We start from the raw sequence: 13825 nt of genomic DNA on the forward strand, positions 1-13825 counted from the left end.
TTCAATCACTAGTGAGGTTTTGCCTTCAATAATGATCACTTAAGTCAGATATCAAATCACACGAACAAGAATCCAGCAAAGAATAAACATTTTCAAGATAGGAAAAGTCAAGAGCAAAGAAAAACCATCAGTGACAAATTTAAAATTACAGAATGTAATTACATCACACTGAATTGTCTATTTCCACAAAATTACAATCCACTGCCCCTACATGTTCCAACATAAATATTAGGAACCAAAGTAATGCTTGCTTACCTTTGACAGGTAGTAAAAACTGAACGTGAAGGCCCATAGGTAGAAACTGAACTTCCACCTACAAGCAGAAAATTAAAGCTTTACTGACACTAAAACATTTGTAATTAGAGAAATATTTTCCTTTAGATGCCTCCTTTTGTGCTTATGTATAAATTGAACTGCTCTTCATTGCTTATCATATGCTGTTGGGCAATTGCATCCCATTAAATGGTTTTTCTAAAATAAAAATTTGAAACTGTGTTTCATTCCACAGTTTCTCAGCAATTTTCAGTCTTAGTGAGGCCTGCTTCTGGTTCAAAGTGGTCAGATGCTGGGCTGGTAGACCAGAAAGAATGAGGGCTGGTGGTCCTCCTAGGTCAGCAAGTCATCAACAGGTTCCAGGATCAAAGTTCTGTGTGGGCAGGAGGCATAAGGGCTAATGACCCGCTAGGTGTGCAAATTGGCAAGACTGGAGTTCAACCCCTAATGTTCATGGTCCGGTCATCAGTGAGCCCAGAGTTCGATACCTAGTGTTTGGGATCTTCATTTGTCAACATTAGTGAGTCCGAGGGTCAATACTGCAGATCAAAGTCCAATGGTTGATTGATAGTCTGGAAGTCTGTGGAAACCTAGATCTACAGATCTCCATGAGTCTGCTGGGGAAGATGAAGACGAATGTCTGTGAATCCACGAGTCCGCTGGAGGCCAAAGATAGCCTGTCCAGGGGTTAGAGGACTGTGGTTGGTTTTGTTGCTTGGTGTGTTCTGTGTTGTTCTGCCTAGCGCTGTCGGCATTCTATGCTGACACCAGAATGTGTGGTGACATTTACGGGCTTCCCCCAGTACATTATTAAGTTGTGTTAGTTGTTCATGCATACGATGCGTTTCACTGTATGTTTTGTCATTCATGTGATAAATAAATGAATCTGAAAATTCAAAGTAAATGTATTCTCAAAGTATGTGCTGTATATGTTACCAAAAGATTCATTTTCTTGTAGGCATTTACAGGAAAAAAAAGTCAAAGTTTATGGTGCATGCCAAATCTATGCAGACCTCTAAGAAAGTAGAGGTGTTGTCGTGCCTTCTTTGTGATGACACTTATAGATTAGTCTCAGGACATATCATTTGATATGTTAATGTTAACAAATCTTAAGCTACTGACTGTCTCGGTCTTGGTTCCCCTAATGAGGACTGGCTCATGGACACATAACTGAAGGCTTTATCATATCTCCTGCCTCCAACAACTCCATCCCTCAGTTATTCATCAGCCACCATCTCCTCATGTGAAACAGCTATCTTTAGGACTATTCATGCCCATTTCATTATCCTTGATTGTCAAACAAACATTTCCCTAATAAGTCCTGGTGAAGGATCTCAACCCAAAACATCAGCTATCCATTTCCTTCCATTGATGCTGTCTGACTCGCCAAGTTCCTCCAGACTTTTGTTCGTTGCTCCAGAGTTCCAGAATCTGTAGTTTATTTTTTTTTCATCAAACCATAAGACCATAAGATATAGGAGCAGAATTGGACCATTTGGACCACAAGTCTGCTCCATTTCCAGTTTCCTATATTTAATATCACCACTTCTAAACAAAAAAAAAACACCCATGATAATTTAAAAACCACCATTTTTAGCACTTCTCTGGGAAATAAAGACTATAAGACACAAGAGCTGAATTAGGCCATTCATCCAATTGAATCTGCTCCGCTATTCAATCATAGCTAATTTATACTCCCTCTGAATCTCGTTACTTGCCTTCTCCCCGTAACCTTTGTGATGACATTACTAATCAAGAACCCATCAACTTCTGCTTTAAATATACCCAATAGCTTGGCCTTCTACTTCTATCTGTGGCAATGAATTCCACACATGAGGGAGACTTTGTTGAACCCATCGGCACTGAATCTGTGTCCACTGCAAAAATAACATGAGGAGATGGTGGCTGATGAATAACAGAGGGATGGAGCAGTTGGAGGCAGGAGATATGATAAAGCATTCAGTTATGTGTCCCTGAGCCAGTCCACATTAGGGGAACCAAGACCGAGACAGTCAGTAGCTTAAAATTTGTTAACATTAACATATCAGACGATATGTCCTGAGACTAATCTATAAGTGTCATCACAAAGAAGGCAAAACAACACCTCTACTTTCTTAGAAGTTTGCGTAGATTTGGCATGCACCATAAACTTTGACCTTTTTTCCTGTAAATGCCTACAAGAAAATGATTCTCCTAAATAAATTCATCCTTATCTTTGTTCTAAAGGGACATCCTTGTATTCTGAAGTTGTGTCTTCTGGCCCTAGACACTCCCATGAAGGGAAACATCCTCTCCACATCCAATCTATTCATGCCTTTCAATGTTTGGTAGCTTTCAATAAGAGTCCCCCCTCCTCATTCATCTACAAACGTAAAATCCAGTAAGTACAGGCCCAGAGCCATCAAATGCTCCTCATACCTTAACCCTTCCATTCCCAGAATAATTCCTGTAAACCTCCTCTGAACCCTCTCCAATGCAGCACATCATTTCTTAATACGGGCTCAAAAACTGCTCGCAATACTTCAAGTGTCATCTGATCAATGTCTTACAAAGCCTCAGTTTGTTTTCAGCTGAGCCTCAGGCAAGTCTCAGCTTGTTTGCTTCAGGATGCTTGCTGTCATGTCCTGAAGATACCAGTGCAATACTGGGAGAGTTGACAGCCTCAATCTTAGTGGCAGTTAAGCTGCCTACAACTGAGAAAGTAATTCTAGTGAATTGCCTGGTTGGCTCTTGATTAAAGTCAGTACAGACTCAACAGGCAAAAGAGCCCCTTTCCATGCCATAACCATTCAGGTTCTGTGATCTTTAGTCAGCTGAGAAGATCATCGGGGTCTCTCTTTCCGCCATTATGGACATTTACACTACACGCTGTATCTGCAAAGTAAACAGCATTATGAAGGACCCCACGCACCCCTCATACAAACTCTTCTCCCTCCTGCTGTCTGGGGAAAAGCACCGAAGCATTCGGGCTCTCACAACCAGACTATGTAACAGTTTCTTCCCCCAAGCTATCAGACTCCTCAATACCCAGGGCCTGGACTGACACCTTACTGCCTTATTGTCTTGTTTATTATTTATTGTAATGCCTGCACTATTTTGTGCACTTTATGCAGTCCTGGGTAGGTCCATAGTCTAGTGTAGTTTTTTTCTGTGTTGTTTTTTTATGTAGTTCAGTCTAGTTTTTGTATTGTATCATGTAACACCATGGTCCTGAAAATGTGTTGTCTCATTTTTACTATGTACTGTACCAGCAGTTATGGTCAAAATGACAATAAAAGTGACTTGACTTGACTTGACTTGAACATTATTAAAACTTATTAGCTGTCATTATCTTAATGCTATTTGCATTAGCTTACTTTACACAAACCAGGAACTACATTTTTTATATTGGATTACTTCAGGGAAACCTCATTGGTTGGAGTGTCTTTGAAAGGAACTCTATATATTTCTTTATATACTAATGTACATAATTACATCCAATTTCAGCAATATTTTCACATTTAAGAATGAAAATTTTAATTTTCCATTCTTAAAGCCTTTTACAAAAGATTACCTTTTTTAAAATGTTATAGATTTATCTTACTAATTATCTCATTTACTTCCAGACCCAAAATTTTACTTTCAAGTTCACCTTCTTAAGCACTGGTAAACTGATGTAAGAAATACTAAGATCACTTGTGACTATTGCATGGAAAATTTTAATTTTAATTTTTAATTTAGAGATACAGTACCATAACAGGCCCTTCTGGCCCAACAAGCCTGTACTACTCAATGGTACCCATATGACCAATTAAGCTTCTAACCCGTACATCTTTGGAATGTGGGAGGAAGCTGGAGCACCTGAAGGAAACACATGCAGTCATGGGGAGAATGTACAAACTCCTTACAGACAGCGTCAGGAAAACCTCCTCAATTTCCTTACAGAACTCTTCTCTCAGTTCTTGGCCCAGACTTCATGTCTCAGATCAAGAAATGCAGAGAGCAATATATTGAATCTACACCACACTCTAGCAATGTAAATTGCACATTTCCACCAATGCGTCTTAATTTGAGAAGCAATCTACACCAATGAATACCATGCACTACATAAATACTACTCATCAAAGGCACCAGGTGTAGTACAGATTCTTTGCTCTTGGAAAGCAAAGGAAATCAGCATTAGAATCATGAGTATTTCCAGAGGAGTGCTGATAGGGAGACTTTGGTAGCCGCTCTCACTTGCTTTGGCTGGAGTACAAAATGAAGAAACAAAACAACTCATGTTACTTTTGGAAAAAATGAAGGAAAAATCAGTTACATGCTCTCGCAGAACTTCGTTAAGAGACTTGGCTTGTCCTGGTATCGCCGTAGCTTGAACCATTGTATCACTTCCTTTGTATCCCAATCTAGCTGTTTTGCCAAACGAGTCAGATGGTTTTTACCAGGTTCCTATAAGATGATTAAAATTAACAGATAAAATCAGAAAATATCAGATAATTTATCTGGATTACAAATTCCCAGAAGGCATTGTTGTAAGTGTTTGATACATGTAATTTGAAGTGTAGAAACTTTGGAAATATTTTGACATGGGGTGGGGAGAAGGGAGAATGAAGGGAAAATAAACAACATGTTACTTGTCCTTTATAGTTCACCATACAATATATACTGATTAGTTTCAACACTAATACCCAAATTTTTTCCATTTTCACTCTGCCCAAGCACAATGTTTGCAGAAACATTGAAATGTGTTTGTGACATCCAGCCTTAATGGTTTCCTAAAGAAATTTAAATGTCTACTGTACTCTTTTCCATAGATGCTGCCTGACCTGCTGAGTTCTTCCAGTGCTCCGTGTGTGTTGCTTTGGATTTCCAGCATCTGCAGACTTTCTTGTGTTTGTGTTTTAACTTCCCTGTCTGGTTTTCTATCCTCTGAAATCTAAAGGATTATGCTTTTCAAATTTTAGCCACATCATATCCTCACCAAACACTCTGTCCTTGTTGACCAACGCTTGCTTCCCAAGACCTCACATATACAATTCTTACACCAAACTACAAGGGGTGATTGATGTTTGTGGCCAAAGGTGGAAGGAGATGAGTTATTAACTTCAAACTTTCTGCATAATCACACAAAGAGTTGAACTGCATGTGCATGTAACGAGAGCTGTATAACTCATCTCCTTCTACCTTAGGCCACAAACATATCAATCACCCATACTGTGGACACTCTCTGGAGGTCCAAGATCCGTATGCTCCACGACCCCTGGACTAATTGTGTAAATGTAGGAGGGGACTATGTTGAAAAATAAATGTGCTAGGTTTTCTAAAATTGACTCCTTCTACCTTAGGCCACAAACTTATCAATCACCCCTCGTACGTTCTTAACTGGGAAAGGAGACTTGCTGAACAGCTTCTAACTAGCATTAGTCATGTGCACTTGCGTGGTCGTTAGACACTACAGAACAGAGTGAACGGTTTTTAAGTAGCGTCAATTGCATGTATTTGTGTTCAAAAAGCAGTGATTTTTGTCACTGATAGTTAATGAGAAAGAAGCAGTAAGACAATCAGAACTTTTGCTCGCTGAGGTTTCAAGCAAAGGAACTGCAGAGAATTTGAAGGTATGAATAACCATCTTGCTTGTTACAATGAAAATGAAGATTTTGAAGATGCAATTGGTGAAAGCATTGTAAAGGCAGACCATTATCTACACTAGGTGTCTGCACTGATTTTGTTCATTTACAGTCAATCAAAAGAACACAGCAGTGTACCATTGATATCACTGTATGAAGGCAGTCCATTACTTTCACTAAGTGTCTGCTGATGTTACAGTCAATCAAAAGAATATGGTAGCGTACACTGAATAAATTCCTCTGTTGACAATTATTAGGACACAATATTTTATAGCACTGTAGAAGTATTGGTAATGTTTTAAGTTGTTCTGTATTTCAGTTAAATACATAATTTATTACTCAGTTAAATGGTAGTTTCTCTTTTTTTATACCTTTTTAACTATTTTCATTAAACTTCAACTATTTGGAGCAGCTGCTTAACTGGGCTAAGATGTACTGGTCCTGATGTGTCCCAATTAATCAGAATCCACTGTACTGTAAATTCATTATAAGCATTGTAATTTAGATTAGATCATATAATCTTACCGTGGTTATATCTCTAAACACCTTTTCGAGAACAATGTTTTGCTGAGCCTTCTGGATAGGCCTACACTCCACTCCAAGGGATTTAGCAAATGGTGCTGCAATAAACCTAAAATATTAAGAATTTAAAAATTGAGCATACACCAATAAAAAAGTAAAACTCCATACTACCACTATACAGATGCAATATGATAAAAATTACCTCATAAGTGTACAGTTCCAATCTAATAGAACTGCATTTAAACCTTCCAAATATGGCCATAGCAACTGCCACTGTCAATCAATAAATGCATCAGATACAGCTACACTTACGGAACATACATCAACCTATTCAACGAAAACAGCTTTGCACACTTTAAACTTCTCAGTAATGTTGTACTATATTCATGTTTGACAATTATATAAATAGTGTCCCCATAAATTCATGATTTATTTTGCTTCCATTGTATACATTGTAAATTTATTACAGACATCATTATGAGCACATTAAATTTAAAGACCATGACCAGAAAAGAATAACACTGTTATTGCTGTCATGGATTAGAGGGCATGTGCTATGAGAATAGGTTAGGCAAACTCAGGCTGTTTTCTCTGGAGCAGTGGAGACTGAGGAGAGACCTGGTAGAAGTTTATAAGATTATGAGAGGCATGGAGAGAGCAGACAGCTGGTATCTTTCTCCCAGGATTGAAACGTCTAATACTAGAGGGTATGCATTTAGTGTGAAAGATTGTGTGTGTTCAAAGGAGATATGTGGGGCAAGTTTTCATTTTCCCCTACATAGAGAGTGGTGGGTGCTTCTGGGGGTGGTGGTGAGACAAATATGATAGATGTGTTTAAAAAGCTCTGAAGAGGCACATGATAGGCAGAGAATTGAAGAATATTGACATTGTGTAGATTGTGTAGGCAGAAGGGATTAGTTTAGTTAGCTGTTTAATTACTAGTTTAATTATTTCAACACAACATCATAGGCCAAAGTGTCTGTTTTTATGCTGTATTGTTCTTTAATCTATGTTTTATGTAACATAATATTGAAATAACAAGCATGGGTAACACAATGGCGGCACAATGGTGAAGTGGTTAGCCCAAAGCTTTACAATACAAACGACCTGGGCTCATTTCCACCACCTCCCCCCCCACCGCCGTCTGTGAAGAATTTATACATTCTCCCCATGACCACGTGGGTTTCCTCCCGGTGCTCTGGTTTCCTCCCACAGTCCAAAAATGTACCAGTTAGTAGTTTAATTGGTCATTATAAATTGTCCCATGATTAGGCTGGGATTAAATCGAGGGTTGCTAGGCAGCACAGCTTGAAGGGCCGGAAGGGCCTATTCTGTACTGTATCTCAACAAATAAATCACAAGATTAAATTCTAATATTTGTGAAGAAACATTTTTCAAAAACAGGCAAAGACAACTAGGTCAAAGGGTTTTAATCTGCTATTGAAGGACTTGATGTAATAGCATGATGTAATTCCTTTAAACTTCTTAGACAGATCTGAGGTGTGGATTTATGGAATTCATTGCCACATAAAGCTGTGCAGGCCCAATCATTGAGGGTGTTTAAGGAGAAGATTGATAGGTATCTAATTAGTCAGGGTATCAAGGGATATGGGGAAAAGTCAGAAATTCAAACTAGATGGGAGAATGGTTTAGCTCATGGTGGAGTGGCAGAGCAGACTCGATGAGCCAAATAGCCTACTTCTCCTCCTTTGTCTTGTGATCTTGTGTGAGGTACAGAGCAAGCGTTTTCCAAGCTCCTTCATTTAGATAAGGGCAAGTGTGACAAAAGATAAAGAGATTAGGAAAGTTAAAAAGAACAGAATTGAAAAAAAACCTGTGAAACTAAATTTTTTTAAAAATGAGAGGTCCTCCCTGTAGTCCTTCCTCATAATTATTGCTCAAACAACGTTGTTATAACTCATTACCTTTTTGTGCAAGCTTGTTTTGCACAAATTGGCTGCCTCGTTGAATACATTAATTATAGTGACTTCCAATAAAGAAACACTAAAACACATTGCCATGTTAAAACATTGTGAAAGTTCAAAGTAAATGTATTATCAACGTACATATATATTACCATATACTATCTTGGGATTCATTTTCTTGCAGGCATTTACAAGAAAAAAATACTGTATAAATAAAAAAAATAAATACAAGCTGCTCTTCACAAGGAAGAAGTCAGAGCCATTGAGAGGTTACAGGTGTGACATCTTAAGAATCTATGCGTGGGTATGAAAAGAATCTGGGAAATCAAGAAATCTCACTTGATCAGAGAAGATTAAGAAGAAACATGAAAAAACATTATTTGAAACTGTATATCATTTTGATAACCTCGGAGTTCATAAGGAGAAAAGTATCTTCACTTGATGAGCTAATAACAAGACAGAATAAATTTTCTTAACCAAGATAAATGTTCATTCATACACAATGTGTTAAGTAATGTTAACATATATTTATAAACTAATAGCGCCACTCAGGAGGTCCCGTGGGGTGTTACACCAACAATAGTTAAGGGGAAGCCACTAACTAGAGAGATTAAGTTTAACATTACAGAAACTAACAAAAATGCTAGTAACTGCCAGAACTGGTAATCACTCTACTGTCAGCAGCTACATTTGTCTTTAGCTTATCATTCCAGCTTTGACTCGGCAGTCAGTTCTCTTATGAAATAACTCATTTCTCTCTCTTCCTTTAAGATTCTCCTTAAAACTTAATTCTATCACATAGTTTTCAGTCAAATTCTGTAAGATAATGCTCCCATAAATCACCTTTCGAGATTTAATCAAACTAAAAGGCACTGCATGATTGCATGTTGTTGCTGGCAACCTTTTAAAAGGCAAGAAAAACTTAAATGTGTATACACTTGCCTTTCTCTTTCAAAGATGGACCAGACGGAGCACGCTGTGTGCTCTGAAATCTGCTTAATCTTAGATCACTTGAATCACTAAAAATTAAATGATTTTACTGGAAAATAGGAGGATGTACAAATTAGAATTGTTATCATAGTTCCCGCTAAACTACTTGGGTTTTAAATTTTCAGGACTCTGTTTTCAAATATTTTCCAGAGTCTTTCTCTATCTTGATTGTGGAGATTATTGTGCAGAAATTTATGCTGATCAAGACAAATTTATTGAAAAATATTAAATGCTTAGCTTCTTAACACTTTAAAGTAAATTTGAAATTATTTTCCATGTCTTTGCCCACCATATCTTTGTAGCTGTTCATTAGTGTCCTTACTGATTTTATATAATGCTCTCTGTCATGTGGAACCAAATGTATGGGGATATGCAAACCCCAATGTACAGGCAAATTTGATGTAACCAGGCGTGCACTTTGACATTAATCAGTGTGGCTCTCCATGTTCAAGCAAATTTACACAGGAATTGGATGGCAGAGGAAGGCCTTCAAAGTTGGATTTCCAATTATCATTAAGGGATTGCTGCTGATGCATTATTTGCCAATTCAGGTGCAAATTTGGTACAAGGGATAAATGCAAAAAGCAAAGACCACAGCTTAGAAATTGAGTTTAAAAAACACACACACAAGACACAGAGGCTGGGCTTAGTGCCTTTCTGACTAACCTCCACATACCTGAGCCAATATCTTAATTGTCTTCACATCTGCACCCACATTTATATTGCGTTATAATCTGAGTAATGCTGGCTGCTAGTGCTTCAAGACACAAGCAGGAACACAATTTCTCATGTCTCCTCCAAGGAATATAAATCAGTCTGGTGCAAGAGATTATCAACATTCAAGCACAACAGTTTCTCTGATGATCTTTTAATAATCTTTTGACTAATAATTATTTCCTTCAGTTCCACATTCTTTCCTAGATGTTTAGTTCTACAATACATCTAGCAGATTTTGTGCATCTTCTTCCAATGAACACAGATGCAAAATAATTATCTAATACTTCAGCTATTTCATTTTTTTGCCCATCACTGTTTCTAGGGGTCTCACACTTGTCATCCCTATTTATCTTTGATATACTTATAAAACCTCCTGCTGTCTGCTTTTATCTCTTTTTTTGCCATGCCATGCTGCTCTCATATTCTGCCTTGCCTTTTAAAATCAATTTCTTGGTCTTCCTTTGCTGACTTTTAAAATGCACTTAATCCTCAGGCCTAGTGCTTTTTCTGGCAATAGTATAAAGCTCTTCCTTGGATTTAATGCTATTTTTAAATTATCAGATCAGCCAGGATGAATTGTTTTTCCTTTTGGCTTTTTAGTGCCTTGATAAAGGAATTTTCTTTGCAACTTCTGCAATATTTCTTTAAAAGTTAACCATTGCATGTCCACATTCAATCTCCCAGTGAATTCTCCCAGTCATCTGTAGTCAATGCTCTTTTTACAGTTTATTTTTATCTTTGAAGCTTAAAATCCTAGTTCCCTTGTTTCACATTCAGTTAAAATCCATTCTTTCCCAAAAGCCCGTGGCAAGAAGATTACCAAATCACCCTTTCTCAATGCACAAAGCAAGATACAAATAGTTTTTTTCCTTTGTTGATTTAATCACATATACTTTTTATGAATACATTGTGCACTTTATTACAACAAAGTTGATTAATTCTCTCTATATGTCGATTGGAATCTCTCATTGTATTACCCTGTTATATACATTTCTAATTTCTTGACATGGCACGTCTAATATTACAAGTATTAGGCATGAATATTTGAATGAAAATTTGAATATTTTCCCTGTACTTCGACTCTCTTTACTTATTGACTTTGATTTTTACTGGCCACTTATTTCACTCACTGCTTCATTAATTCTGCTGCTCTCCTTCCCAAATTCCCTTTGAGGTTTCTCCCACCAAGCTAACTTAAAACTTCCCATCTGCACTGACAAACACCCATGCAAATATATTGCATGCTTTTTCCATCTACACCATGAATTCATACAACAGATATTTAATCCCATTGATGTTCTTCAGCAGGATTTTCTCTGCTCTGAATACAGTTCTTGTATGGGCATGGTAACATTTTGACGAGTGGGGTGGTGCAGAGATTGAAGTAAGTAGCATGCTGTGGAATGGAGTAAAGGACACTTAACACAAATCTTCAGTCTCAGTTCATAAGTTATTTGAAGTGCTCCCTTCCAGCAGAGTCTGGCTGTTTCCTTGTCTTTCATAAACTCTCCTCTATTCTTGGCTACTAGTGGAGATTGTCTTTGTGCCATGGATGATCCCAACAGATGCAAAGTCCACAAGTGATTATCAACTAGCTGTTGGCTGCCTATGCTTTTTCAACCTACTGTTTCTTGCTCTTGCTGAAATTCAATATTCAGATGCTAGTAGATCTGTTTTTCTCCTGGCTGAGAAATGATATTATAAATCGCAGAACATTTGGTGTTTATGATTAATTAGCTCTTGGATCTCTGGTCATGCTCATCAAACCAATCTCAATATTTTATGTTAAAGAAGCCAAAAGATTCTTCACAAGAAATAATTATAGCAGACAAGGGACCATTGAGAGTCTGTTGCATATGCTGGTTAGAAATTATCAGGTTGTGTGGGAGATGCTAACCAAGTAGAACTTTGGAGGGTTTCAGTACTTGACATTTATTTTCCTGTGGCAACACTGCTGTTGCCACTGTCATTGAGAGCCACTTTTTTGGAGATGACATATCAGATTCGGAGTGGTCCATTCAACAACCACTGGTACCTCTTAGGACACACATGATGCAGGCAGCCCTATGGTTCCTCCCTTAAGACAATGATATAATCTAACACATGCTAATGTGGTACAAGGAGGCTTTGCTTTTCATTTGAAACAGGCTGTAAACAAGAATATGTTCTAAATACCTTGATGACAGGAGAACTCCACAGGAGTTACCTTTTACTTCTTCCTTGTCAATTATAGTGCTCTGCAGCTTTGTGTCCGTTTTGACTCCAGCATTATTATTGCTAAGGTGGATAATTTACCCTCCTTTTGGGATTCTGGCCAGTGACTGCTCAGCTGCAATAGAGGTCCTCCTTCACCTCATTTGTTCTGGCTTTAGAATAAGCTGAAGAGTCATGGCACAATTACTGGGATGTCAAGCTTAATCTTGATGGCCCAACCTATGCCATGAAGACAGTATTGCCCTTCTGTTTTGCCAATCCTGAGAAACACATAATCACGATTAACTTTTTAAAAAAATAAGCCTTCCCCTGCTCATAAGGTCTCACATTTGACTTCCAGACTAAAGTTCAAAGTAAATTTATTATCAAAGTACATACATGTCACCTGATACTACCGAGGTTCATTTTCTTGTCAGTAAGTACAAGAAACACAATAGAATCAATGGAAAATCTACAATGAAAGTAGAGCAAAAGTCATATCTGCCCTACTTGGGGTTATCTACGAGAGTCCTAAAGTTCCAGTTCTCAAAATTCACACTGCAGAGTTGAGGCTGCGTGTGTGTGCATTCTTTTAATGTGCGATATCCGTTGCTTATCAGCTACTGTACTGCATATCTTGTCAGAGTAACATATTGGTCCTTTAGCAATTTGGTCCAGGCTTACTGCATTGACTTAACATACTACACAAGTGGCCACATACATACACACATATACATACCAACTCTCCTACCCCTAATCTTTCTGCACTTGTAATTACCTTCCCCTCTCCAAACTAATTTTAATTAACAAAACTCTTTCCCTCTTGCGATCACTGACAGCTCTCTCTCTCTCTCTCTCTCTCTCTCTCTCTGCTCTCCTTGCCCCTAATTAACCTTCCTTCACTTCTCCATTCAACTGACATTCTTCACTTCCCTAATTATTCTATCCTAGCGCTCCCCCTTCCCTTTCTCCAGTACCCGCTACCCTAAGTTTTCAGCCACTAACCATAATCGCCTCGCGACGCCTATCGGTAGCACGTTGCCGCGACGCGTATTTGTTAAGTTGGGAGTTCCGAGCTGGACTGACACCCGTCTCCCTTTACAAATTTATGAGAGCTCTATGGGGCGCTGACATGAAATTACAAAATAACATGCTTTTCAAAAAATCCTTCATTAGAACTTGTCCATAGACCAAAAATCTTAGCAGCAAAAGAAAAATCCACGTACGCAAGGCTACATTGCCCTGTCTACTCGTGGATGCATTTCCCTCTCCCTTTACCTCTCAAAGAGAAGCCGTAACACGTAGATAGCCCAAATCCAGGGCAAAATAAAGTACAGATCCTTGAGCCGGGGGTAGACTGGGTTCTGCGAGTTTTCTAACTGTGCCCTGCTGACGTTCTGTGGAAGCCAGAAGCCCTCGTCCCAGACTGAAATAGAAAGCCACAGCGGCAGCCAAGCGCTGCCTTCCATCGTCGGAGCTGCCAAACGCACACACTCACACAGCAAGTCTACACGAACGTGACCTCTGCTGTTCTGTAACATCGATTGGTTAAACATATTCGAAAACAAATTCCTGCCTCGAGTTCCACAATCCAGCGCA

The 13825-nt window shown here is 38.4% G+C and overlaps 1 protein-coding gene across 1 annotated transcript in view; it reads right to left on the reverse strand.

The window, feature by feature from the left end:
* Nucleotides 1-13797, reverse strand: part of LOC132384888 (ceramide synthase 6-like) — a 33087-nt gene extending 19290 nt beyond the window's left edge. Inside the window, exons 1-4 of the mRNA XM_059956509.1 lie at nucleotides 13505-13797; nucleotides 6405-6510; nucleotides 4571-4701; nucleotides 256-313 (exon numbers count right to left, since the gene is read on the reverse strand). Coding sequence (XP_059812492.1) covers nucleotides 256-313; nucleotides 4571-4701; nucleotides 6405-6510; nucleotides 13505-13782 — 573 coding nt within the window. The 5' untranslated portion in view covers nucleotides 13783-13797. The remainder of the gene's footprint in view (nucleotides 1-255; nucleotides 314-4570; nucleotides 4702-6404; nucleotides 6511-13504) is intronic.
* Nucleotides 13798-13825: the final 28 nt, after the last annotated feature.

Source organism: Hypanus sabinus, chromosome X1 (assembly GCF_030144855.1).
Source record: "Hypanus sabinus isolate sHypSab1 chromosome X1, sHypSab1.hap1, whole genome shotgun sequence".
Classification (NCBI taxonomy): Eukaryota; Metazoa; Chordata; class Chondrichthyes; order Myliobatiformes; family Dasyatidae; genus Hypanus; species Hypanus sabinus.